At 39.4% G+C, this 24,389-nt stretch overlaps 1 protein-coding gene and 1 pseudogene across 5 annotated transcripts in view; both read left to right on the forward strand.

The window, feature by feature from the left end:
* NUSAP1 (nucleolar and spindle associated protein 1) overlaps positions 1-22,998 on the forward strand; it is a 43,983-nt gene extending 20,985 nt beyond the window's left edge. For 4 of the 5 annotated variants that reach the window (XM_058293954.2, XM_004481511.4, XM_004481512.4 and 1 more), the window contains 7 exons: positions 4,052-4,159; positions 5,219-5,328; positions 9,735-9,922; positions 11,591-11,748; positions 14,812-14,928; positions 18,395-18,503; positions 19,545-22,971. In XM_058293954.2, coding sequence (XP_058149937.1) covers positions 4,052-4,159; positions 5,219-5,328; positions 9,735-9,922; positions 11,591-11,748; positions 14,812-14,928; positions 18,395-18,503; positions 19,545-19,638 — 884 coding nt within the window. In that variant the 3' untranslated portion in view covers positions 19,639-22,971. Of the gene's footprint in view, positions 1-4,051; positions 4,160-5,218; positions 5,329-9,734; positions 9,923-11,590; positions 11,749-14,811; positions 14,929-18,394; positions 18,504-19,544 lie in introns of all 5 variants that reach the window. The other variant, XM_058293951.2, reaches the window with a different exon arrangement.
* Positions 22,852-23,003, forward strand: LOC111761388 (U1 spliceosomal RNA; annotated as a pseudogene).
* The last annotated feature ends 1,386 nt before the right edge of the window (positions 23,004-24,389 follow it).

Genomic DNA, 24,389 nt, shown 5'->3' on the forward strand with positions numbered 1-24,389 from the left:
AGTATCTTTAAAAAAAAATACAGTAGACCATCAAATACAGTAGACCATCAGGTTGTTTTTAGTAACTTTGTGTACAAACTGGAAAGTTTAGGGAAGTTAGTCTCTGCTTGGTGATGACAAGAGACAGGAAAACTCATTTTGGTTTTTTTGGTTTTTGTGTTTTTTTACACTTTTTTTAAAATTAAAGTTAATAGACCTCAAAGAACATTACATTAGAAAACATAAGAGGTTCCCATATAACCCATTCCCCACCTCCCCACCCCCATCATTTTTGTAAATTGTATTATTATTTTTTTAAGATATATACATCACAAAAAATATTACATTTAAAAACATAAGAGGTTCCCATATACCCTCCACCCCCACACACACTCCACTCCTCCCACACCAAACAACCTCCCCCATCATTGTGGCACACTCATTACACTCAGGGAACACATTTTGGAGCACTGCTGCACCAAATGGATAATAGTCTACCCTGTAATTCACACTCTCCCCCAGTACATTCAGTGGGTTATGGCAGGATGTATAAAGTCCAGCCTCTGACCCTGCAATATCATTTAGGACAACACAAAGTCCCAAAAATGCCCCCACATCACATCTCTTCTTCTTTCTCCCTGCCCTCAGCAACTATTGTGGCCACTTTGTCTCATTTTGTTTTGTCAGCATGTTCAGGCTGACTCTAAAGACACATACAAAGACCCGTTTGCCTCCTCAACCAGAACAGTTAGAGGGGAGCTGCAAAGTCTTCCTTCCTAGGATTGTAGCCAACTTTGTGATGGTAAATGTATATACCTTCCTTAGTTGCTAACTTCCTAGACTCCTCCTCCTCAAACTTTCTGAGCTAGAAATTTGTTTCAATAACAGCATAAATCTTCAGTTCTTCAATACCTGTCAGGATTTGGTGCTTTCTCACTTCGTTCTTGAAGGATCCTACTAATTGTGACAAAGTGTCTCATGTTAGGTTCATGGCAGCAAAGTGTGGGCACAAACCTAAGGTTTGCTGAAGAGGCAAGAGTGGATTGAGATCCTTGATCCATTCAGGGTCTACCAAGCAGTTAAGTGCAGACTTTCAAGTAATGCTCAACCTTCCCATTTTCCCCAGAACTTTAAATATCTTATTAAATCTGGAAAATGACAGGAGGAAAGGGTCTTACTTGATAGGCCTGTGGTAAGCCTAGGAATCTACAGTTTTTTAACAAGTGCCCCAGGTAATTTTGATGCATGTGACTCATAGCCCCAATTTAAAATCATGATTTAGAACAAAATATAAAGAAATATGAAAGAGTGAGAAATGGGGGTAGAATAACAAATATCTTATGCCCTACTACTCATTTTATAAAGGAGACTTACCTCTAGGACCTAGTTTTCATTACATGGAAAAAATGAGGGTGGGACCATTAAGTCTGGTTAGCCTTTTTACCACAGGCAGTTGGAAAAAAAATTTTCTGATCATGTAGTTGTTTTTAACTTTTTATTTTGACCCAATGTCAGACTTACAGAAAAGCTGAAAGAATAGTACCAAGAATTCCTTTGTATATTCCATCAAGATTTCCCAAAAGTTAATGTTTTTACCCATTTGTCCATTTACTTCATCTTCTATTTATTTATTATATTTATTATTATTATTTATTATTATATACATATACACACATGCATACATACACACATACATATATAGTATATGCATTTTTTTCCCTGAAATATTTGAGAGTAAATTGCAGGTATGTGCCCCTTTACCTCTAAATCCCTCCATTTGTGTTTCTTAAAAAAAAAGACTTTATTTCGATTTCTTAGAAATATAGAGTACAAAAAATGCCCTGATAGAGCTTTATATTCCACATTGCAACTAATCTTTAAGAAACGACCACTTGTCAAATTTTGGTGTAGTATCAAAGAATATCCACAATCATCTGAAAACGCATTAAAATACTCTCCCTTTTCAATTATATATTCATGTGAGACAAGTGTGTTTTTTAACATATATTTCAACCAAAACAACATATGGCAACATATTGTATGCTGAAGCAAATAAGAGAAGCCACCTATTTTCTGTTAAGTCAGATATTAAAGAGATAGTAAAATAATGCCACTCTGCTTACTTTTGTTTGTTTTTGTTTATTTTGGAATTTTTGCTTATTTTTCACAAATGTTATTTGTATTAACATGAATGGGTTTGTTGCTATTTTTTAATGAACTAATATTTTTAAAGAGTATAAATGAATCCTAAGACTAGGAAGTATGGAAAAGGCTTATCTACACTATAGACCATTTGATTGCATCAGTTTTCCCACTAATGTCCTTTGAAGAAAATAGAAAAAAAAAAACAATCAGATCATCCTTTGCATTTCATTATTATTTCTCTCAGTCTACTTTAATCCATAACAATTCCTCAGTCTGTCTTTGTCTCTCATGATATTGACATTTTTTAATACAGAGCAGTTTTTTTGTTCTCCTACTTGGACTTGTCTATTTGTTCATGGTTAGATCCAGGCTGTGCTCTTCAGGCAGGAATCCAGATGCCCCTGGAGTGAGGGTATGTCTTTCTCCATGCAGCACACCAGGAGGCACAGGTGCTGACTTGTCCCATTTCTGATGAGATGAGCTTGAACACTTGATTATGGTGGCATCCCTCAAGCTCTTCCACTGTAAAGTTACCATTTCCCATTTGTAATAAATTAAAGTATCTTGGGAGACTTCACTCTGATCCTCTACCCTGCTTCTCATCAAACTTTGCCTCTGATTTGAGAGTGAAGACCCAAGGAGAAACCCCTGCACCCTTCCCGCTCTGTCGAAGCATTCTTTTGCCTTATTTTATGGGTCCACTGGGATACCTTAGGGATGACAGGGACTTTATGAATAGTATTTTTGGAAACCTCCCTCGCTTATCTCATAATAGATTGCCTCATTGTTGATCAAGAAAGAGCAATGTGAAAAATGATAATCATAAGCAGTGGAAAATACCAAACCTTTGATGCACCATGTTGTAAAAAGCAAAGAAAAACAAGAATAGGTGAAGGGAGCATATGTGGCTCAAGCACTTGAGCACCTATTTCCTGTGTGGGAGGTACCAGGTTTGGTTCCTAGTGCCTCCTAAAAAAAAAACAAATAAAACAAATGGAAAAACCAACTCAGGGCAACTGATGTGGCTCATTGGTTGAACACCAGCTTCCCACATATGAGGTCCTGGGTTCAATCCCTGGCCCCCAGTACCTCAAAAAAGAAAACAACAAAGTACTCAGTCCCCAGGGAGCAGATGTAGCTCTAGTGGTTCAGCGCCTGCTTCCCATGTACTAGGTCCTAGATACAATCCCTGGTACCTCCTAAAAAACAAATGAAAAATAAAACTTCAATCCTCATTGCACTGAAGATGACACAATTGATTGCAAGAAGCACAACTATAGTTGAATAAAACTGCCAATTTAACTATAGCATACCAAATATTGTAAGAGGCATCCTTATTTCAGACATTTTGAAGTGAAAAAAAAAATTGTCTTGGAATCACTGAAACAGTATTATTCTCATTACAAATAAGAGAACCAAGGCACAGAAAAAACAAAATCAATAAGCAAACAAACAAAAAAACAACTTGGGGGAGCCAAGATGGCTCAGTGGTTGAGTGTTGGGTTCCCGCATAGGTCAGGGATTCAGTCCCTAGCCCCAGTACCTCAAAAAAAAAAGAAAAGAGCAGGTGAAGAGGTGCAGAAGAAAAATGCCCAAAAGCTAATGGTAATTCTTAGGCTGGTGGGATTATGTGATTTTTATCATACTAATTATAACAATGACATGTTTGCTGTCAAAATTCTGAGAAACATTGTTTTGAAAACTTTCTGATGTACTTCTATAACTCCTATATAGAATATGGTTTTTGACTGCTTGAAGCATACGAGCTAAAATTATAGAGGGATGTAACTCTAAATTCTTTACATACCGTTTCTAACTTGCCCTACCACATCACAGAGCCTAGCACCCGAAAATGCTCTGTATTAATGTCTAGGAGTTTCTTAATGGGAAGAAATTTTTTAAATCCTTCATTTGTTTGTATCTGCAGATTTTGGTAGTGAAGATTCAAAGGTACCTTCACAAAGAAAGAAGTCTTTCTACCCAGATGTTTTTTCCAAACCTGGAAGAAATAAAAAAACTGGAAACACTACTCCAAGTAAGTTTTGTACGCAAAGAACCATAAAGTGACAGTTGGTCTACAAGATTCAGGAGCCTGCTGGCAAGGCAGGGAACCTCAGCAGCTAGAGCTCAGGCACTGGAATTGGGCTTGCCTCCTCCTGGCTGTCTCATTTTCTAGCCTTGAGACCTTGGGCAACTTACTTATCCTTGATAAACCCACTTCCTCTGTGAAAAATGGAAGGGATTATACTACCAATCTCATCAGGTTTATTATATAAATTGAGAATTTTTTCCCCCACCATGGATTACCTAGTACGGTGACTGACATGTACTAGGTATTCAATAAATATCTGAAGAAAAATTGTCTATAAAGCATTTGGCACAATATCCCCTTGAAATAAGTTCCCAGTAAATCCAAGGGACTCCAATTCTGGATATATAATTGTTCTCTCTTTTATCACTAGAACATTGCTTGACAAATAGAATATTTCTTGAGTGATTCTAGTTCTTAAAATGCATATTAAAAATTCAATAAGTGTTCATATGCGTAATTAGAATAGCACAGAGCAAGGATAGGCAAACTACAGCCTGTTTGTATAGACCTTGAGCTAAGAATTGATTTTACATCTTTAAAGAGTTGTTTAAAAAAAAAAGATGAAGTGATGTTGAGACAGAGACCGTGTGTGGCTATTTACTATCTAGCCCTTCACAGGAAAAGTTTGTCTATCCCTGGCATACAGCTTTCTAAGCACTATAAAATAACAAATTTATTATGAATTGCAAAGGCCATTTGATTAATTGGTAAGGGGAGAGTACAAATCTGTCATTTCTTTCTACTTCTGGTCTAAACTGCTATGTCATTTAGCAATGAAATGGACAATGGGGAAGTGGTGAATGTTTGATAATCCAAAACATGAATATGCTTTGTCCTTCAGTTCCTAAAAACTAAATGTTTTGAAATTAAAGTTTTAGTAAAGATGATGTTGAAGTTGAATGTCAGGGATGCAGAGATGACAATAAGTGTGTTAGCAGGAAAAAAACAATGAAAAAATGGATTTTGTCTCATTAATTTTCATATTTGTATGCAATATTACAGACTTTAAGAAGCTTCATGAGGCCCGTTTTAAGGAAATGGAGTCCATTGATCAATATATTGAGAGAAAAAAGAAACATTTTGAAGAACACAATTCATTTAATGAACTGAAGGTATGCCAATGTAGTTATGAGCTTAACAGGACTAAACTCTTTTATTTTAATGTTCAATTTTTTTTTTTTTTTCATTTTACCGGTAGAATTGATTTGTTTCCATTTAGCATATCTTTATTGTCTTGAAATTGCCTTCCCCATACTGAGAGTTTTCAAAGAGAATTTTCATCTCCAGATAAAACAATGAATTCTCACTAGGAAGAAATGATTCCAAAGAGGCAATAACTTCTTCTGTTTTCTGTATTCATACCTTTTCCCTATCACTTGTGGAGGATGATCTGACTTTATGGCAGAAGGCATCTTCTTTCCCTGGCCTCTCACCTAAAGGAGAAGGGCGTGATTAACAGTGGCTAATTTAAAGGCTTCCTATGGCAACTGAGTTCCCTGGGTGACCTTCAGTCCAGGTCCTGCTGGACTCAAGGCCCCTTTGAGTAAGAGAAGGTGATGGAATCAACCCGGAGGTTATATTAGCCGAGTATAGAGTTGATGTTGCCTTTGGTGGTTTCTAGTGGTAAGGGGGTGCCAACTAGGGAAGTGGGAAACGTTTATTTCAGAATTAAGAATATAGTAAATAGGGAAACGGACTTGGCCCAGTGGTTAGGGCGTCCGTCTACCACATGGGAGGTCCATGGTTCAAACCCCAGGCCTCCCTGACCCGTGTGGAGCTGGCCCATGTGCAGTGGTGATGCGCGCAAGGAGTGCCGTGCCACACAGGGGTGTCCCCCGCTTAGGGAGCCCCACGCGCAAGGAGTGCACCCCGTAAGGAGAGCCGCCCAGCGCGAAAGGAAGTGCAGCCTGCCCAGGAATGGCGCCACCCACACTTCCCGTGCGGCTGACGACAACAGAAGTGGACAAAGAAACAAGACACAGCAAATAGACACAGAGAACAGACAACCGGGGGAGGGAGGGAATTAAATAAATAAATCTTTAAAAAAAAAAAAGAATATAGTAAATAATCATATAACAACCTGCCTATTTATAAAAAAGAATTTGAGGCAGTTTATGGAGTAAAACACAACATAAAACTGTGTAAAGTCAATTTAAAAGAAAATGAGCACTGTTAATAGGTACATTGTCTATTGTTGTCAGCTAACTCAGTTCAGTTTTGAGTTTTCTGTCAACTAGGGTTAATAGGGAAACCCACTAGGTGATAAGTTCTAAATAATTTAAAAAGTAAAGGCATATAAGGCCCCTGGTGAGAAGGTCCATGGTGAGAAGCTTAATCCAGTATTTCTAAAACCACTTGTTACCACAGTTGAAGACACTGTTAAACAACCTTCTGGCAAACAACAAAGCCAAGCCATAGCATTAAACATCGTCTTGCTTTGTATCCATCTAGCAAAGTAGACAGATTTCAGAGAAGCAGATATTCATTATGAACAATAATACGGCTTTCTTTTTCATCTTTTTGTATGTGTGTGGGGATGGGGGTGGTACTGGGGATTGAACTGGACCTCGTACATGAGAAGCAGGCACTCAACCACTGAGCTACACCTGCTAAAAACCCTTTTTTTTTTTTTTTCAGATTTATTTTATTTATTTAGTTCTCCCCCACCCTCCTTCTTGTTTTGTGGTCACTGTCTGCTCTTTGTGTCTGCTCATTGTCATTTTAGGAAGCACTAGGAACTGAACCCGGGACCTCCCATGTGGGAGAGAGGCACCCAACTGCTTGAGCCACCTCCACTCCCTGCTAGTTGTGTGTCTCATTGTGTTTCCTTGTTGTGTCTCCTTGTTGCATCATCTCATTATATTATCTTGTTGGGTAACCTTGCAGCACCAGCCTATCGCATCAGCTCGCTGTCTTGCTTGATGTCATTAGGGGCCATATGGTAAGCGGGTGCCTAACTGCTTGAGCCACATCTGCTTCTCTCCCCATTCTCTTTTGTCTTTTTTTTTTTTTTAATAGGGCTTTCTTAAATATTAACAAGGGTCAGGCATCTCTACAATCACTACACTTCCTAGTTGAATGCTTGGAAAAGAGGCCAGTGCCAGTACTTGACATAGAGTAGACATACAGTTTCTTTGTTTCTTTTTTCTGCATAGATAGAAGCTAGCTGCAAAAATGTCTAGAAGCAGGCCACTCATCTTCCTTAATCATGAAGCCAGGTTTATTTAAAGTATTTGATCAAGAGTCAAGATCTCTATACTACATAGTGTGGATGATTTAATTTTTCAGTTGAAAGTTATAGGGCAGACCAGTTACCTCAGTCATAATCCTGAGTATAGCCTTTGATGGCTTGTCTTACCATTTAGTGTAACTCCAGCCTTATAGGCTCATCTGAATGAGTTTAGTTGTAAAATACCCACCTATACCCCTTGCAGCTGTTGAAGGAATTGGCCTGTCAGATGGGTCATTTGGAATGCTCTATTTGGAAACTGGGGAATAAGAAATAACTATGGTTACTTCACCATAGCTGATATTATGTTGTTCTTGACAGTTAATGTGTTTAAGGATTAGTCATTTGGGTGGCGATGGACAGTAGGAAGTGAGCATGGATCCTAGAGAGAATCCTCCTGGCCATGAACCAACCTCTCCTTGACTTTCATGATGAGAGGAAGGAGACTTGTTTGATCTGGTTGCCAAATTGCTCTCCAACAAGATCAGAAAATTTGCACTTCATGGTGCCTGTTTTGGCCAACAGAAGGAATTGCCAGATTTTTTAATCCTTGACAATACAATATGAAAAAAAAACCTCACTTGAATTAGCATTTCCCTGATTTATTAGTTGAACAATTTCATGTTATAAATGGCTTTTTTCTGTGAATTTGCTTTTTCTTGACTTTTGCCCATTTTTCTTATTTATGAGACATTTACCTATATCAATGACATATAGTATATGTTACAAATACTTTTCCACAGTTTATCTTTTAACCATATTAATGGATTAGTATTGCTGGAGTCAGCATTGTTGACAGTCTACCTAACAAAAACATCAGGAAGTTTGTTCAGTTCAAGTCAAGTCACTGTTACATTCTAAGTGGCTCAAATAAAACCATAGACCCAATGGTCCTGACACCAAGTAACCTGTGAGGAGACTCAGGGTAGAAAGTGGGAACTTTGGGGGAAACTAAAAGAGGGAGGCACAGTAGATGTGATTAAATGTGATGGTTTCCTTAATACATCTAACCCAGGTCTTGGCTTATGGTAAAGATGTATATTTACTGAGTATTTCAGTTTTTTGTGTGTTTTTATTTTTTCAGTTTTAAATTATGTCTCAGATGATAGAATCTCTTCTGTTCATGTGCCCAGTGATAAAACTAACAATTTCCTTGTTGCTTGTATTTCATAGGATATGATTAGAATTTAACATCATTTGGCTTTACACTGTCAATTTCAATAGTCCTTTCTCTGTTGTCAGCTTAGTGAAGTTATATTTCTTCTGGTTTACAACAGATCTTAGACTAATGATAGTAAAATATTTAATTACTCTTTGTTTTACAATAATTTTTTTTAAAAAGGTAACCTAAGAGGAACCCTTCAGAGCAATTTCAAGAGTACTTCCTTCCTCCCTTCTTTGACTTCCCTCCCTTCTTTTTTATCTTTAGTTTAGTTTAGTTTTGTTTTGCTTTGAGAACTTTGAAATATTGCTACTTCTGGGGATAGAGGATAGAAATTATCTGTAGATTCCATATACTAACTATAACAGCTTCTTTTCTAAGTTGGTATTTACTAAACTGTTTATCATGCTCTCAGAAGAACCATTTTCCCAAGTGGCTGTAGCTCAGTGGCTAAATGCCTGCTTTGCATATATGAGGTCCCAGGTTCAATCTCCATTACCTCCTTAAAAAAAAAAATTCATACAGAATTTGGGGAGTGGATGTAGCTCAAGTGGTTAAATGTCTGCTTCCCATGTACAAGGTCCTGGGTTTGATCCCTGATACCTCCTAAAAAAAAAAAAAAGGAAAAACCAACTCTCACTGGGGAGCAGATGTAGCTCAGTGGTTGAACACCTGCTTCCCATATATTAGGTCCTAGGTTCAATCCTCAGTACCTTCTTAAAAAAAAGTACCATTTTTCCAGGAGAATCTACTTATTCTTCCAAAATAGTTGCCCATTTGGCTAGATAAGACTGTTCTGCCCCATCTTTTCTTTAGTTAGAAAATGCCTGGGTATATATGGCAGCTGGAAAAGATGTCCTTGTAAAATATTACTCAGTACAACCAGAAGTTACTTTTTACATCAGAATCACCATAGCAACATGGTTGCAGGCACGACTGCACAGCCAGACAGCCAGACATGGTATAGAAGAGAATGAGGTTGTGGGGAATGGGGCGTGGGCGACAGGTGGAATTAAAAGTAGGTCGGAAATGAGGAGAGGAAGGAGAGCGCTCTTCTGCACTTTGCCAAGGAGAAAATACTGCATGAAAGGCCAAGATTTTATATGATGTTTTTTTCCCTTCTTCAGAGGCAGCCCCTTAATAAGGGAGTGCTAGTGACTCCAGTTCCTCTCCGAGAAAGGCCCTCTGTGGCGGATACTCCCATTAGCCCGCGGCGCTCACACCGTCGGTCTCAGGTCATTGCAGGCCGGAGCATCTTATGTCCAAAGCGGTCAGTCAAGCCCTCTGCTCTCTCAGCAACAAAAATGAATGTCAGGTAAAGAAGTTGCTCTAAAAAGTAATCGGGTAAGATTTCAAAGCTTTAGTGTTTCTAATGTATTACAAGTGGACTGCATTGAATATGTTTTTGTTTTGTTTTTGTTTTTGTTTTCTTTTTTGTATTTCAAATATGTTTTTATGCTGGTGAAAAAGAAAGAGAAATCAGAACACAGAGAAAGATCAGTGAAGTTTTTTATCAGTTCTGGGGTTTTTTTTGTTTTTTAATTTGTGTTTTGTTTTCTTGGTTTTCCTAGCCTCTGTAGCCTACATTTGATTAATAAGAAGATAAAAAATAAGATATATACAGATAGTCTTCATTTTATTAGTTTAATGTATACCTGCAAAGATGTATAAAAAGGAATTTTTCCATTGACTTAAATACAAACCTGAAGTTAAATTCCTATAGAAAATTTCTCAATTCATTGAACTGAAAAGTGGACTCTAACCAAAGTACCAATTTTATAACCCACTGGGTCCCACAGTGTCATAGCTCTCATATCCCAAGGATCCCTTGTTTTCTTTGCTTGTGCCTTTCCTGATATCAACTGTGACTGTCCCCACAGATGAAGATCTTTAGGCTCCTTTCTTCTAATATCCCAAATTTTATCCTTTCCTTTTTAAGAGCATTTGAACTATCTACTAGAGCTGGCACATGGTGACACTTCTACAGCACCTGCAATCATGTAACATCATTTTGAAAATTTTTAAATGGTCCTAAGTTTGGAATTCTGTTCATTGACTAGGCTTAGAATATGAAGTACCTATAATTGGCAAAACTGATTTTATGTACTGCTGCTTGAGAACACCAGGGTCAAGGGCTTAGTTCTTGCTTCACTGCAACTGGACAGAGCAGACTGGCCTTCACAGGATCTCCTAACACATCAAACTTTGTTAACACTATTACAGTCTTGGGTAATAATTTGAGCGTGTTGGTTCAGGATCATCATCAAGTCTAGTTATAAATCCAGAAATTCCTTCTGTTAACCCACCAACAACCCAGTGTATATTTATAGTTGTCACAGGATTTCACTGATTCTAAGACAGCACTGATTAAAGACACACCATTATTTTATGAACCACTAAGAAAAATCAATGCCAATTAACTGTAGCATGCTACCAATTGTACAATATCCCAGTTTCAGAGGTGTTAAAATGTAGAAAAAGTATGCATCAGAGAATCAATGAAATGCATTTAAGGGAATTTTCCATATGTAGAGAATAAGCTTGTTATGTGGACCAGTCAAGTGAATTCCATTCTTCTGGGAAGGTATAAGATCTGTTCCTGTCCCTTCTGGCATAGCAGGCTCTCAATCCACCTGACTTGCTGTCATCAGGAGGAGGAGAAAGAAGGGGAACTTCCTAGAGTGCCTCCTAAACGGTAACTTGAAGCAGGCAGGCATCTCCCTCAATCTCTGCCTTCTACAGCCAAGGCAGGGAGGACAAAAAACACTAGCCCATATTTCACAGACAATGAAGGTTGATAAATGATTTGCTTTAATGTCGGCATTGAGGAGCATATCTAGTCTACAAAAGAAGCTCGTCCAGCTAGCAAGTATTTATTGAGACACTTTAACTGCTTGGTGATGGTCAAGTGGTTTTGTTTATAAGCATGACACAGTTTACTCAAAACAGCTACTCTTGTCTTGTACTCTACTGTCCTGTTTAGGTTTTCAGCTGCCACTAAAGATAATGAACATAAACGCTCACTTACCAAGACTCCAGCCAGGAAGTCTCCCCATGTGGTTACATCTGGGAGTACCCCAAAAGGCCAGGCTATGCTCAGGCCACAGAAGCTAAAGAACACCAAGGGTGATTCAGCTGCTGGTAAAAAAAACTTCACATTTGTCATATGTCATTCTGAAATTATTAAGTATATCTGTTTCCTTAAAGCATCTCCATATCTACCAAAGCAAAATTTCACTGTGGCATGTTTTTCATTTTATACTGGTGAGGGAAATGCCAGAAATAGAAGCACGAAACAGAAATCAGCCTAAGGCATTCCTCCTGTCCCAAAGTAGTACTAAGATGGTGACTCTCCCTGAAGAGCGCTCAACCCCTTCCAGGAACGGGGACCAGGAGGATCACAAGTACGTTACAGCCTCAGAATGGTCTTGCAAGACCCTGAAATAACAGTCTCAGTCCACAGAGTTCGTGAAATAATTGCTACACTAATTAGTAAGATTGGGGGGGGGCCAGGAAAATTGTGCAAGTCAGAAGAAGCCCTACAGGTCTACTTCTACACACACTGTTGAAAACCACACAATGTGGTTTTCAAAAGAATAATGCAATAGCAGTGTGAAGACTTGAAACAATATAACCAATGGGTCAAGACCTGTATTAGATCACACTATGTCAAGATTCTCCTGAGAGTCCTGTTGAATTACTCTGAATTGGTTCAATAGTTATCATGGAGACTCGTTCTGAAGATTTCTTCATACCTTAAAGACTTCAGTTAAAGATTGACTAGTGAGACTGACAGCTCAACTTCAAGAAAATCCCAGGGGTAGGAATAGTAACTGTATGCTTCCTTCTCTAAATGACCTTCCTTTTCCACACCCCACCCCTCACCTTATCTGTATCAGCAACCAAGCATTCCAGGTAACATTCCAAATCATGCTATAATATTGGGAACAAGGGGCTTAGGCAGGGGGTGGTGATAAATAATGGCACCTTGCCTCACCAAAGATGTGACTGTGTCATTTTACAGGGAGCTGGGAGTCATTGCACAGCAGCCACCTACCTTATGAGAAAGGACTCAGTCATACAGATAAGGGTATGAGGTCAAGACTAAACGTTTACCACGTTCTGAGCCTTCTCCTCGAAGTAATTCAGGGGTGTGCTCAGCTAGGATGGATCATTTTTTTCCTTCAATTATTATTCACATACAAATTTTACATAAGCAAAACCAAACTATGATTTTTTTTCTGTGATTTGCTTTGTTCACTCAGCGTAACATCTTGAAAATCGTTTGACTGATAAATGAGCTATAGTTCGTTTCATTCTCATTGTATTTTTTAATGGTACAGATAAATTTCAGTTTCTCCATTTTACTGTTCATGGACATGTGGGTTGTCACAAACATTTATTATTATGAAAGTCTTATTACTACAAATACATCACTAAGAACATTCTTGAACATGTCTCTTGTGTGTGTCAAGAGTTTCTCCAGACCCAGGAGTAGACTGCTGGATTGTAGGGTATGCAGGCATTTAGCTATACCAGTTGAATTACACCAGTTTGAACCAATTTGTGCTCCCACCAACTGCGTACCACAGCCCCACTGGGTCCACTCCCTGCCAACACTTGATTTAGATACACTTGATTTAGATACAATGGGATAGCTTAAGCACAAAGTTTTCTTTTGTTTTATTTTATTTGTTTAATTAAAACAAATAATTTTGTTTAATTAAAACAAATAAATTTTGTCCTGGTCCTAGTTGCTCATTGATAAGTATTGCCAAGTGTTAACATTTGGCACTGAACTGGCTGTAACCAAGTGGCTTCCCTGTGAGTGAAAAGGCTTATAAAATGTACAATGATTGGGAGCCGATGTGGCTTAAGCAGTTGGACTCCTACCTCCCAAATGGGAAGTCCCGGGTTCCGTTCCCGGTCCTTCTGAAAACAAGCAAAAGCAAGATAAACAAAATTACCAACTCAGGGAGGCCAATGTGGCTTAGTGTTTGAGTGCCGGATTCCCACATACTAGGTCCCAGGTTCAATCTCTTTCCCACTAAAAAGAAAAAAAAAACAAATGTACCAGATATTTAGTGCCCAACTCTAACAAAAAGACTTACTAGATTATACCATCCTGGTATATTTTTAACTATGGACAAAAATTCATATTCTTTTGGATGGGGGGTATAGGAAAAAATATGCTAAATGGTATACTATGGATCATAGTTAGTGGTAATAGTCTGATGATATCATATCATCATATTAAATCATAATCTATAACAAATGTCCCACAACACTGTGGTATGTTGGTATTGTATGGGAATTCTACACATGCACATGATTGTTTTGTAAGTTTACAACTTCTATAGTAAAAATATATTTTTAAAAATTGATATTCTTAAATAATAGCCTATATTAATAACCTAAGCCATGAATATTTTCATATGTATATAATGAGACTAGGTTCCTTGTAGGCTTTACACCTATTGTGTGAAGGAACTATTACTATTAATATATATATAAGAAAGAAGTATCTACTATCAGGGAAACAACCTGAAAAAATTACCCAGTTATGTTTTGGAACAGTATACTAAACTCCCAGCTGATCCTAGGGAATGTCCCAGTCATTCAGAATATTTGGGAAGCCCTTAACAGGGAAAATAAAACTATGGCTAGATTTTCCTCAGTTATTGTTTTCTTCCCTTTTTTCATTCCCTTTTAAGCCCACAGGCTGTTTGTATAGATTATATATATATGTTTTTTTAAAGATTTATTTATTTATTTAATTCCCCTCCTCCCCCGGTTGTTTGTTCTGTGTCCATTTGCTGCGTCTTGTTTCTTTGTCTGCTTCTGTTGTCGTCAGCGGCACGGGAAGTGTGGGCGGCGCCATTCCTGGGCAGGCTGCACCCCCCTTCGCGCTGGGTGGCTCTCCCTACGGGCGCACTCCTTGCGCGTGGGGGACGCAGGGGACACCCCTGCGTGGTGCGGCACTCCCTGTGCGCATCAGCACTGTGCATGGGCCAGCTCCACACGGGTCAAGGAGGCCCAGGGTTTGAACCGCGGACCTCCGATATGGTAGATGGATGCCCCAACCACTGGGCCAAGTCCGTTTCCCTAGATTATATTTTTAAGACTAAGAAGGGATACATCGATAAAAATGTAGCCGTAATCTTTTATCTCTAATTCTGGCCTTGGGTTTGTTTGTTTTTTTAGTCATTACCCCACTCAAGTTGACAGCTGAGACGGTGCAGACTCCAGCCTCCAATAAGAAACCAGTGTTTGACCTTAAAGCAAGCTTGTCTCGTCCCCTCAACTATGAGCCGCACAAAGGTATGTGGTATGGTTTGAGGTACAGGGCATGAAAGAGACGTAGGACTAAACAACTCTGAGTTGAAGATGTGAAACATTTCTAGTAACGCAGTGGAAGATGTACTTGACCTAAAATTCCTCCCCATGCCCCTGCATCAACATGAACCCAAGATTCAAAGGACTGTTGTTTAGACAAATGAGTAGTAAAGGATTATTTCACTTTTATTTTTATTAATCGAAGACAGAACTTCTAACCAACAAAATCAATATAACTTCAGCCAGAATCAAGAAACTGAAATATTAGCCTGTGCAACCTAACATCTTTTGGATGAATGAATGCCTTCTCTACAGCTCTCAAAGAATCCCAGATTGGGAATCACCAGTCCAACCACCTGGGACATTTTTTGGCTAGCTGTCACTCTTGGGCATATAATAAAGTGACCTTACATTCATTTAAAATATCAATACATAATGTAGTCTATCTTTCAGTGCTTCTGGAATTATTTTCAAACAAAAAATTTCCCAGAAGAATCATGTTTATGTAACTGTGTTTGGTCTTTTTTTTTTTTTTTTTTTTTTTAAGATTTATTTTTTATTTATCCCCCCCTGCTGTCTGCTCTCTCTGTCCATTTACTGTGGTTCTTCTATGACTGCGCCTATCCTTATCAGTGGCACCAGGAATCTATGTTTCTTTTTTTTGTGTCATCTTGTTGTGTCAGCTCTCCATGTGTGCAGCGCCATTCTTGGGCAGTCTGCACTTTCCTTTGCACTGGGCGGCTCTCCCCACGGAGCACACTCCCTGTGCATGGGGCTCCCCCACACAGGGGACACCCCCGCGTTGTACGGCACTCCTTGCGCACATCAGCACTGCGCATGGGCCAGCTCCACACAGGTCAAGGAGGCCCAGGGTTTGAACCACGGACCTCCCATGTGGTAGGTGGACGCCCTAACCACTGGGCTAAGTCCACTTCCCCATGTTTGGTCTTTAAATTACTAATGCTCATGAACCATAAGTCTGAGTTATTTAGAGGTAAGAATCAGCTAAACTCTGGTAAAAGAGGACTCCCTGAGAAGTAGATGTGGCTTAAGTGATAGGGCTTCCAGGTTCAATCCCTGGGCCTTCTAGTAAAAAAGGAAAAGAGAAAGTGCGCCCACGTGCTGAGCCAGTGCCCACAACAAGATGATGCAACAAAATGAGATAAAGGAGAGAGTCAAGGTTAAGCACAGCAGAAACCAGGAACTGAGGTGGCACAAGTGACAGGGAACCTCTCTCCACATCAGAAGTCCCCAGGTTTGAATCCCAGTGAATCCTAGAGGAGAAAAACGAGAAGATAATACAAAAAGAGAAATAGATACAGAAGATCACACAGCAAATGGACACAGACAGCAAAAACAGCAGGGCAGGGGGAGGGGGAGGGGAAGAAAGGAAAAAAAGAGAAAACTCACTATTTAACCAATTCCACTAATTCTCCACGTCTTCCCCATCTGTGCACTATGACACCTCTCTCCATTTAGTTGTTCAGAGTTCTTGACACTTCACACTCAAACCCCACATCCAGTCATTGGCTAGTCATTTCAACTCCACCTTTGACAAAGATTTTTTTTTTATTTCTCTCCCCTCCCCATCCCGTTGTCTGTTCTCTGTTCATTCGCTGTGTGTTCTTCTGCGTCTGCTTGCATTATCCAGCGGCACTGGGAAACTGCATCTCTTTTTTTGTTGCACCATCTTGCTGTGTCAGCTCTCCGTGTGTGCAGCGCCATTCCTGGGCAGGCTTCACTTTCTTTCGCGCTGGGCGGCTCTCCTTACGGGGTGCACTCCTTGCACGTGGGGCTCCCCTACACGGGACACCCCTGCGTGGCACAGCACTCCTTGTACACTGCAGCACTGCATGTGGGCCAGCTCACCATACAGGTCAAGAGGCCCTGGGGATCCAATCCTGGACTCCGTATGGTAGACGGATGCTCTATCAGTTGAACCATGTCCGCTTCCCTGACATAGATCTTTTTAATCTGACTACTTTTCATCCATCCACTGCGACCCCTTTTGTTTCAGGTCACCATCATCTCTTACCTGGACTTCTAGAATAACTTCTTTGTCCCCATCTGTAAAAATTTAAAAACAAGTCAAGAGGAGGAGAAAAGGCTCAAAGGGACATTATTGGGATATATGAAGACATTGGAATGTAAACTTTAAGCTTGATGTCAAGGTTAAATATTTTGATCTTGATAACTGCAATTAAGGTGCCTACATGAGTGAATATTCTGGTTCTTGGGACGTGTTCATGGCAGTATTAAGTGTTCACGGAGCACGAAGTATACAACCTACACTCTGTTCTAGAAATGGACTGAAAGCTATGGCAAATGTGGCAAAATGTTAAAATTAGTGAATCTGGGGGGCATGAGTAGGAGTATATTAGAGTTTTCTGTGTGGGATTTATATAACTGTCCTGTAAGTTTAAAAGTACTTCAAAATAAAAAAATTAAAAGGAAAAAAGAGCACTTGACTGCCTTGCTCAGAACCTCCAAAGATTTCCTCTCCCCCCCCCAATCTCATCTCATCACCTCCTTCCTTCCCTATGTTCCATCTCCATTGGCGGTTCGGCTACTCCTCACACAGAGCTCGTTCCCGCTCAGCGGCTTTAAACTTGCTAGCCCCTCTACTCTACCAGGAGAACTTTGCACGGCCTGCTCCCTCCTTTTATTGGGGCATTCACGCCATTGTCACCACCTCAGAGGCCTTCGAAGCCTCCCCTCTTGTCTCCCCCACTCCCTCTATCTCCTTATCCTGCTTTACATTTCTTTATAGCAGTTAGCACCACCTGACACTTTGTTCAGTGATTATTATCTGTCTCCTCCACCCCTGGAACGTGTGTCTAAGAGGGCAAGGATTTTTGCCTCTTTGGTTCACTTCTGTGTCCCTAGCACCTAGAACAGTGCCTGGTCTATACCAAGTGCTCAATGTTACATTTAAATCCACCACTCATTTCTTGTTGTGACTTTAGAAAACCTGGATTAGAGCTTCATCTGTACTTATTTTTATATCCTGGACAAGTCATATAGTTCCTTCTACTTTATAGAAGGAAAAGTAAATAAGTACTAATAATTTCAGAGATTATTGAAAGAATCAACTGATCGGATGAGTAGAAAGTCCTTTCTATAAAATGGGATATACTTCAAATGGTCATCACTGGTTACTTGGTTGTGATGTTTGGTTTTTTTTTTAATGTGCTTTGTAATTGAATTTCATGTTAAGATTTTTTTTCTGTGACTTTCTAAGGATTTAAAAATAGTCATTCTTATTTTTAGAGGGAAAAATGTAATTTACAACTGTGGAATATAAAATTAAATAGAATATACAGTCGATGAATATAAAAATCAAGTAAAAAGGTTGATAGCAAGCTGGTAGCCACAGATGAACAGAATGAAATTGGGAACATAAATACAAGAATCTTCTTAAATCTCTCTCTTTGTCTCTGTCGTAAACTAGGAAAGCTGAAACCATGGGGGCAGTCTAAAGAAAATAATTCTCTGAATGAACATGTAAACAGAGTTAGCCTCCACAAGAAGACTTACAAACAACCTCGTCTGCAGACCAGGTGAGTGCCTAATTTTCCAGTTGCATAATTATCTTAAATTTGAAAGACTATATAAAAGCAGAGCCTCTGAGGGGTTTAACAAGAAGTTAAAAGTGGATCACCTCTGGGACTTGCTAAAATTACATATGCATAGGCCCCACAGCAATGGATTCTGATTCAGTAGGTTTGGGGTAAACCTAAGCATCTGCATTATTTCCAGAACTCCACGGGTGTTTCAGAAGAGGACCCAGATTCTTGTATGACCTGTATCGCCAAAATATGCATGTTGATAGCCCTCCAGGCACTATCGCTCAAGTGCCCAGGGTGTGTATGTACATAGGTAAAGTCAATCCCTCTGTTCCAAGGGAACCAGATGTACCTTAAGGCATCAAGCCCTACATTGGGAAAGACTCAGAGATGATCCTTTGAGGCATTCTAAGTCAGCATGAAAACCAGGTTAAAGCCAGTGCTCCCCGTGGGCTGCAGCTGGTCCTGGATGAGTCCACAGAGCCTGCCTGGAACCCTCCTGCCATGAAGGCCTGCCATTTGACTCTTGCCTATACCCAGCCGCCATCAAGGCTTAGCATCAGGGATGGTTAACATGATCCTGGGCTTGTTTTTTGGTTTGGTTTGATTTGGTTTTGCCTAGTACCCCCAGAAAAAGATAATAGTTTGAGTTAATAGACTATAGGCTCTAGTTCCATCACTTTCACTAGATGACTATTGATTTTGAAATTGACCTTTGTCTTCCAAGGATAGAATAGAGATTTCTCATTTAAAACAAACAAAAAGTAGAAGGGCTCCAAGATGTCTTGGTTACAATTCTATGCTCAATATTAGAATGCTGAATTAACATAAAAAGGAAATTCCAATTTTTAACCTTTTAACACTGTGGCTTCTAGCTTCTAGAACTACTATGATAGAGCATAGTGTCCTGTAAAAAAAAGTCTTGTACCCTAGTGTACTGGATGTCATTTAAGTTTGGACGTTAGCCCAATAATACTTGCTTTAACGTGTGCTACGGGCTTCTCCAGAGCCTAATGTGTGACCTGTCCTTCACAGGGAGGAGCAACGGAAGAAGCACGAGCAAGAACGAAAGGAGAAGAAAGCAAAAGTTTTGGGAGCTCGAAGAGGCCTCCTTGAGGCTGCAGATTAATGATGTTTACCATCCTGTAAATAATCTTTTGTTCTGAACTTTTCCTTTTGTAAATATTTATACTCTCCTTCCCACTTGAGTCAAAAGACCTTTGTCCTTTGCTTCAAACTTTGTTTATATTATATGTGGTGTCTATGGGTTCTTCACCTGCTGCATCTCTGAAAAGACAGTATCACCTTAAAGCTAACAAACTCTTCTTTGCAATGGTCTTTACCTCAGGTTTCTAATGAAATCTATCCTATAGATTCTTGACCCAGATTTTTTAATGTCAAGGTCCCTCTGCTGGGTCTAATATTAATAGGATGCAAAACCTCCTAGGCAAAAGCACTCCTGATGTTAGCTAGTTATACCACAAGCTTCAGTAGAAATTTAACAATAACAAGAATAGAGGAAGCTGAGCTAGAAAGGCCTCCTCTTCATCATCTAATCTAGAGACATTAGTAATCTTAATGAAACTGTGGGCCATATGGATTGGTTATGGCATCAATATTTTGCCTATGTGAAAATGTAGCGTTTTGTTTAAGCTTAAGAAAATCTTTGGATCGCGTCACAGAATTGCTCTTGGTCGCTCATATTCTTAAAACAAAACTCTATAGCTCATTCTAGCCTTGCTTATTTACAAATAAAAGATTCAGGGCCACATGGAAATTAGAGAATTGCTGCTTTAAGGATAACTATGCTCTGTCAAACTAGCCTCTTGTTCACGTTATGGAAAAGACTATAGAGTTGCTTAGCATCATATTCATGTTTATCGCACCTAAGTGGAGCTTCTAAGTTTTGTAGTGCTTATGACTTTCAAAAATAAAAAAAATTTCTCATTTTGGTAGATTCGTTCTTTGTAAATTTAATAGCCTTCCAAAAGTTGATCATACAAGTCAACAATAAAAAGGCAAGCAATCCAATTTAAAAATGGACAGAAGACATAGACATTTCTCCAAAGAGGATATACAAATGGTAAAAAGCACATGAAAAAATGCTCATCATCACTAGCTGTTAGGGAAATACAATGATATACCATTTCAGGGAAGTGGACTTGGCCCAGTGGTTAGGGCATCCGTCTACCACATGGGAGGTCCGCGGTTCAAACCCCAGGCCTCCTTGACCCGTGTGGAGCTGGCCCATGTGCAGTGCTGATGCGCGTAAGGAGTGCGGTGCCGTGCAGGGGTGTCCCCCGCGTAGGGGAGCCCCACACGCAAGGAGTGCGCCCCGTAAGGATCACCGCCCAGCGTGAAAGAAAGTGCAGCCTGCCCAGGAATGTCTCTACACGCACGGAGAGCTGACACAAGATGACACAACAAAAAGAAACACAGATTCCTGTGCCGCAGACAAAGATGCAGCAAATAGACGCAGAGAACAGACGACCAGGGTGGGGGGAGAAGGGGAGAGAAATAAATAAATCTTTAAAAAAAAAAAAAAAACTGAAAGCAGCAAGTATGCGAACTAACTTTTGCACAAAATGTGGTATATGCATACAATGGAATACTTACTATTCAACTGTAAGAAGAAATGAAGTCAGGATGCATATGGCAACATGGATAAACTTAGAGGATATTATGTTGAGTGAAATAAGCCAGACACAAAAGCACAAATATTGTATGGTCTCAGTAATATGAACTAAATATGACAAGTAAACTTACAGAGGAAAACTCTAGAGAATAGGTTATTGTATTGAATGTGGGTTGAGAATAGGAGCTGATGCTTAATGTATGTAGCATTATTAATAAGGTTTATTATAAAAGTGGGGAAATATTCAAATTAATAACATAGTATACCACTGCTGATTTATAAGTGTGATTGTGGCTGAAAGGGGTAGTCTGGATGTAAATGTCAATTGAAAGGAAAGTAGAAAACAATCTAGGGATTGTATAACTGCTTTTGGTGGTAGATGAAGAGTGTTAATAGTATAGATATAAGAATGCTGTTAGATATAAGAATGCAATTAGAACTAATGTAACTCATGGACAATAGTTAACAGTAATAATGTAATTTTTTCAGCAATGGCAAGAAATTATTTCAATACAACATTGGGGTATAAGGGAGTATGGGGTTTTTCCTTTTAGATTAATGAAAACATTCTAAAACTGAGGTGTTGACCACACAACTCTGTGATGAAACTGAGAGCCACTGAATGTACACTTTGAATGAACTGTACAAAGCATGGGACTATATAATGCAATCCAGTGGTAGGTGATGGTCTGTAGTTAACAGAACAAATAATAGGGTGTTAATAATTGAGTTGATTGGGGTGAAAGTACACCAAATGTAAGATATGATCTATAGTTAGTATTTTTTTTTTAATGTTTTTTTTAATGTTTATTTTTTTTTCTTCTCCTCCACCTCCCCCAACCCCCACCCCCACTGTTTTTGCTGTCTGTGTCCATTCACTGTGTGATCTTCTGTATCTATTTCTCCTTTTGTCTTCTCTTTCTCCAGGATTCGATCCTGGGGACCTCTGATGTGGAGAGAAGTTTCCTGTCAATTTCAACACCTCAGTTCCTGGTCTCTGCTGTGCTTCACCTTGACTCTCCCCTTCGTCTCTCTCTTTGTTATCATCTTGCTGCGTGACTCACTTGTGTGGGCACTGGCTCACCGTGCAGGCATGCTTTCTCTTCTTTTTCACTAGGAGGCCCCAGGGATCGAACCCAGGTCCTCCCACATGGTAGGCAGAGGCCTTATCCCCGAGCCACATCTGCTTCCCTATAGTTAGTATTAACAGTAATATTTTGATGATGCTTTTTCATAGTTTGTAACAAATGTTTCACAACCATGCAAGGTGTTGGTGGTAGCATGATATACAGGAGCCTTGTATGATAATATGCATGTTTGTTTTGTAAATTCACAAATTTTACTTATGTTTACTTATGTTACTTATTCATACTTATGTATGTTTATGTATGAATGATAAATTTCAATTTTAAAGTTTTTTAAAAAGATGAGTTGATTCTAAAAGTTGACCAGCTAAAATTAAAGTTTACATTTACCCTTCGTGAGTCCTTTCCTGATCATCCCAGGAAGAAGTGACCATGTCTTTTCTTCACATTCCCACAGTACCTGTCAGATTTTATCATACTGATTGTTCCATGTGGCAGTTTGAAGCTTTTGTGTCGCCAGAAAATCATGTCCTTAGGGCTAATCCATTCCTATGCCTGTAATTTGATTAAATTACTTTGTGAAGGGCCTCTGATTAGACTGCATGACCCAAAGTGGGCCTTAATCCTCTTCATGGAGTCCTTTATAAATGGAGGAATAAAAAAAACCCACAGCCATTGCACTCCGGATGTGCTGACCCCTGCGATTTCCCCAAATGTGGGAAACTCGACTGCATAATTTGTGGTAGTGGGGGACTGCGTTCGCGCTCTCCCCTATAAAAAAAAAAAAAAAAACAAAAAAAAAAAAAAAACCCACAGATACAGAAAAAAGCTGCAGAGACAGGATCCCAGATGCTGAAATCAATGGAACGCAAAAGCTGAGAGGAAGCCATTTTAGCCAGAAGCTGAAAGCCACAGGGCCCCGATGAGGGGAAGAGATGAGGGGACACCACCGTATGCCTGACTGCCCACAGCTGCAGCTTGGGGAGAAAGATCTCCTGATGATGCCTTGATTTGGACACTTTGATGGTCTCAGAACTGTAAGCTTTTACCCTAATAAATCCCCATTGTAAAAGCCATCCCGTTTCTGATATATTGCTCGCAGCAGCTTTTAGCAAACTAAAACATTCTGCATATGTGAGACATGGTACACTCCTTGGTGCTTGATAAATTCACATTTTCCTATCAAAAGGCAGAGATCAGATCAATCAAGAAACCTGTGGGGGGAAACAGATGGGGATCAGGTGATTGGCCTCTCACCTACCACAGAGGAGGTCATTGGTTCAGATCCCGGTGCTTCCTAAAGAAGACAGCAAGTTGGCATGACAGGCAGGTATGGCAAGCTAGCACAATGAGACACAAGAAGAAAAACCATAATGACAGACACCACAAAGCAGGGAGCAGAGGCTCAGGTGCCTCCTAAAGAAGACCGCAAGCTGACATAACAAGAGTCAGTGGGGAGGAAAAACAGAATGAGAAACAACAAAGCAGGGAGCAGAAATGGCCCAAGTGGTTAGGTACCTCCCTCCCACATTAGAGGTCCTGTGTTCGGCTCCCTGTGCCTCCTAAAAGAACAAGAAAGACAAAACAGACATGATAAGTGAAAAACAACAAGGGGTGGGGAGAAATAAATAAAATAAATGTTAAAAAAAAAACTATGGCTAACTTGCATACATTGCTGGTAAGAATGTAAAATAGTAAAACTTGGAAAATGGTTTGGCAAGTTTGTTTTAAAAAAGCATACATCTACCATGTGATCCAGCTATTTTACTTTTAGGTACTTACCCAAAAGAAATGAAAGCATATGTCCCTACAAAGATTTGTATCTGAATGTTCACAGTAGCTTTATTTGTAATAGCAAAAAAAAAAAAAAAGACAACAACCCATATGCCCATCAACAGGTGAATGGACAAACTGTGGACAGTGGTGTATTGCTCAGAAATAAAAAAGAAACTATTGATACACACTGGAACATGGATGAATCTCAAAATAATCATACTGAATGAAAAAAGCCAGACCAAAAAGAGTACATACTGTATGGTTCCATTTATATAAATTTCTAAATGCAAACTAATCTATAGTAATAGAAAACAGATGGAAGACTGCCCAGAGATGGGGTGGGGTTGGTGGGAAGGAGTACAATCTTTTTTTTTTTTTTTGAGA

This window comes from Dasypus novemcinctus, chromosome 3 (genome assembly GCF_030445035.2).
Source record: "Dasypus novemcinctus isolate mDasNov1 chromosome 3, mDasNov1.1.hap2, whole genome shotgun sequence".
Classification (NCBI taxonomy): domain Eukaryota; kingdom Metazoa; phylum Chordata; class Mammalia; order Cingulata; family Dasypodidae; genus Dasypus; species Dasypus novemcinctus.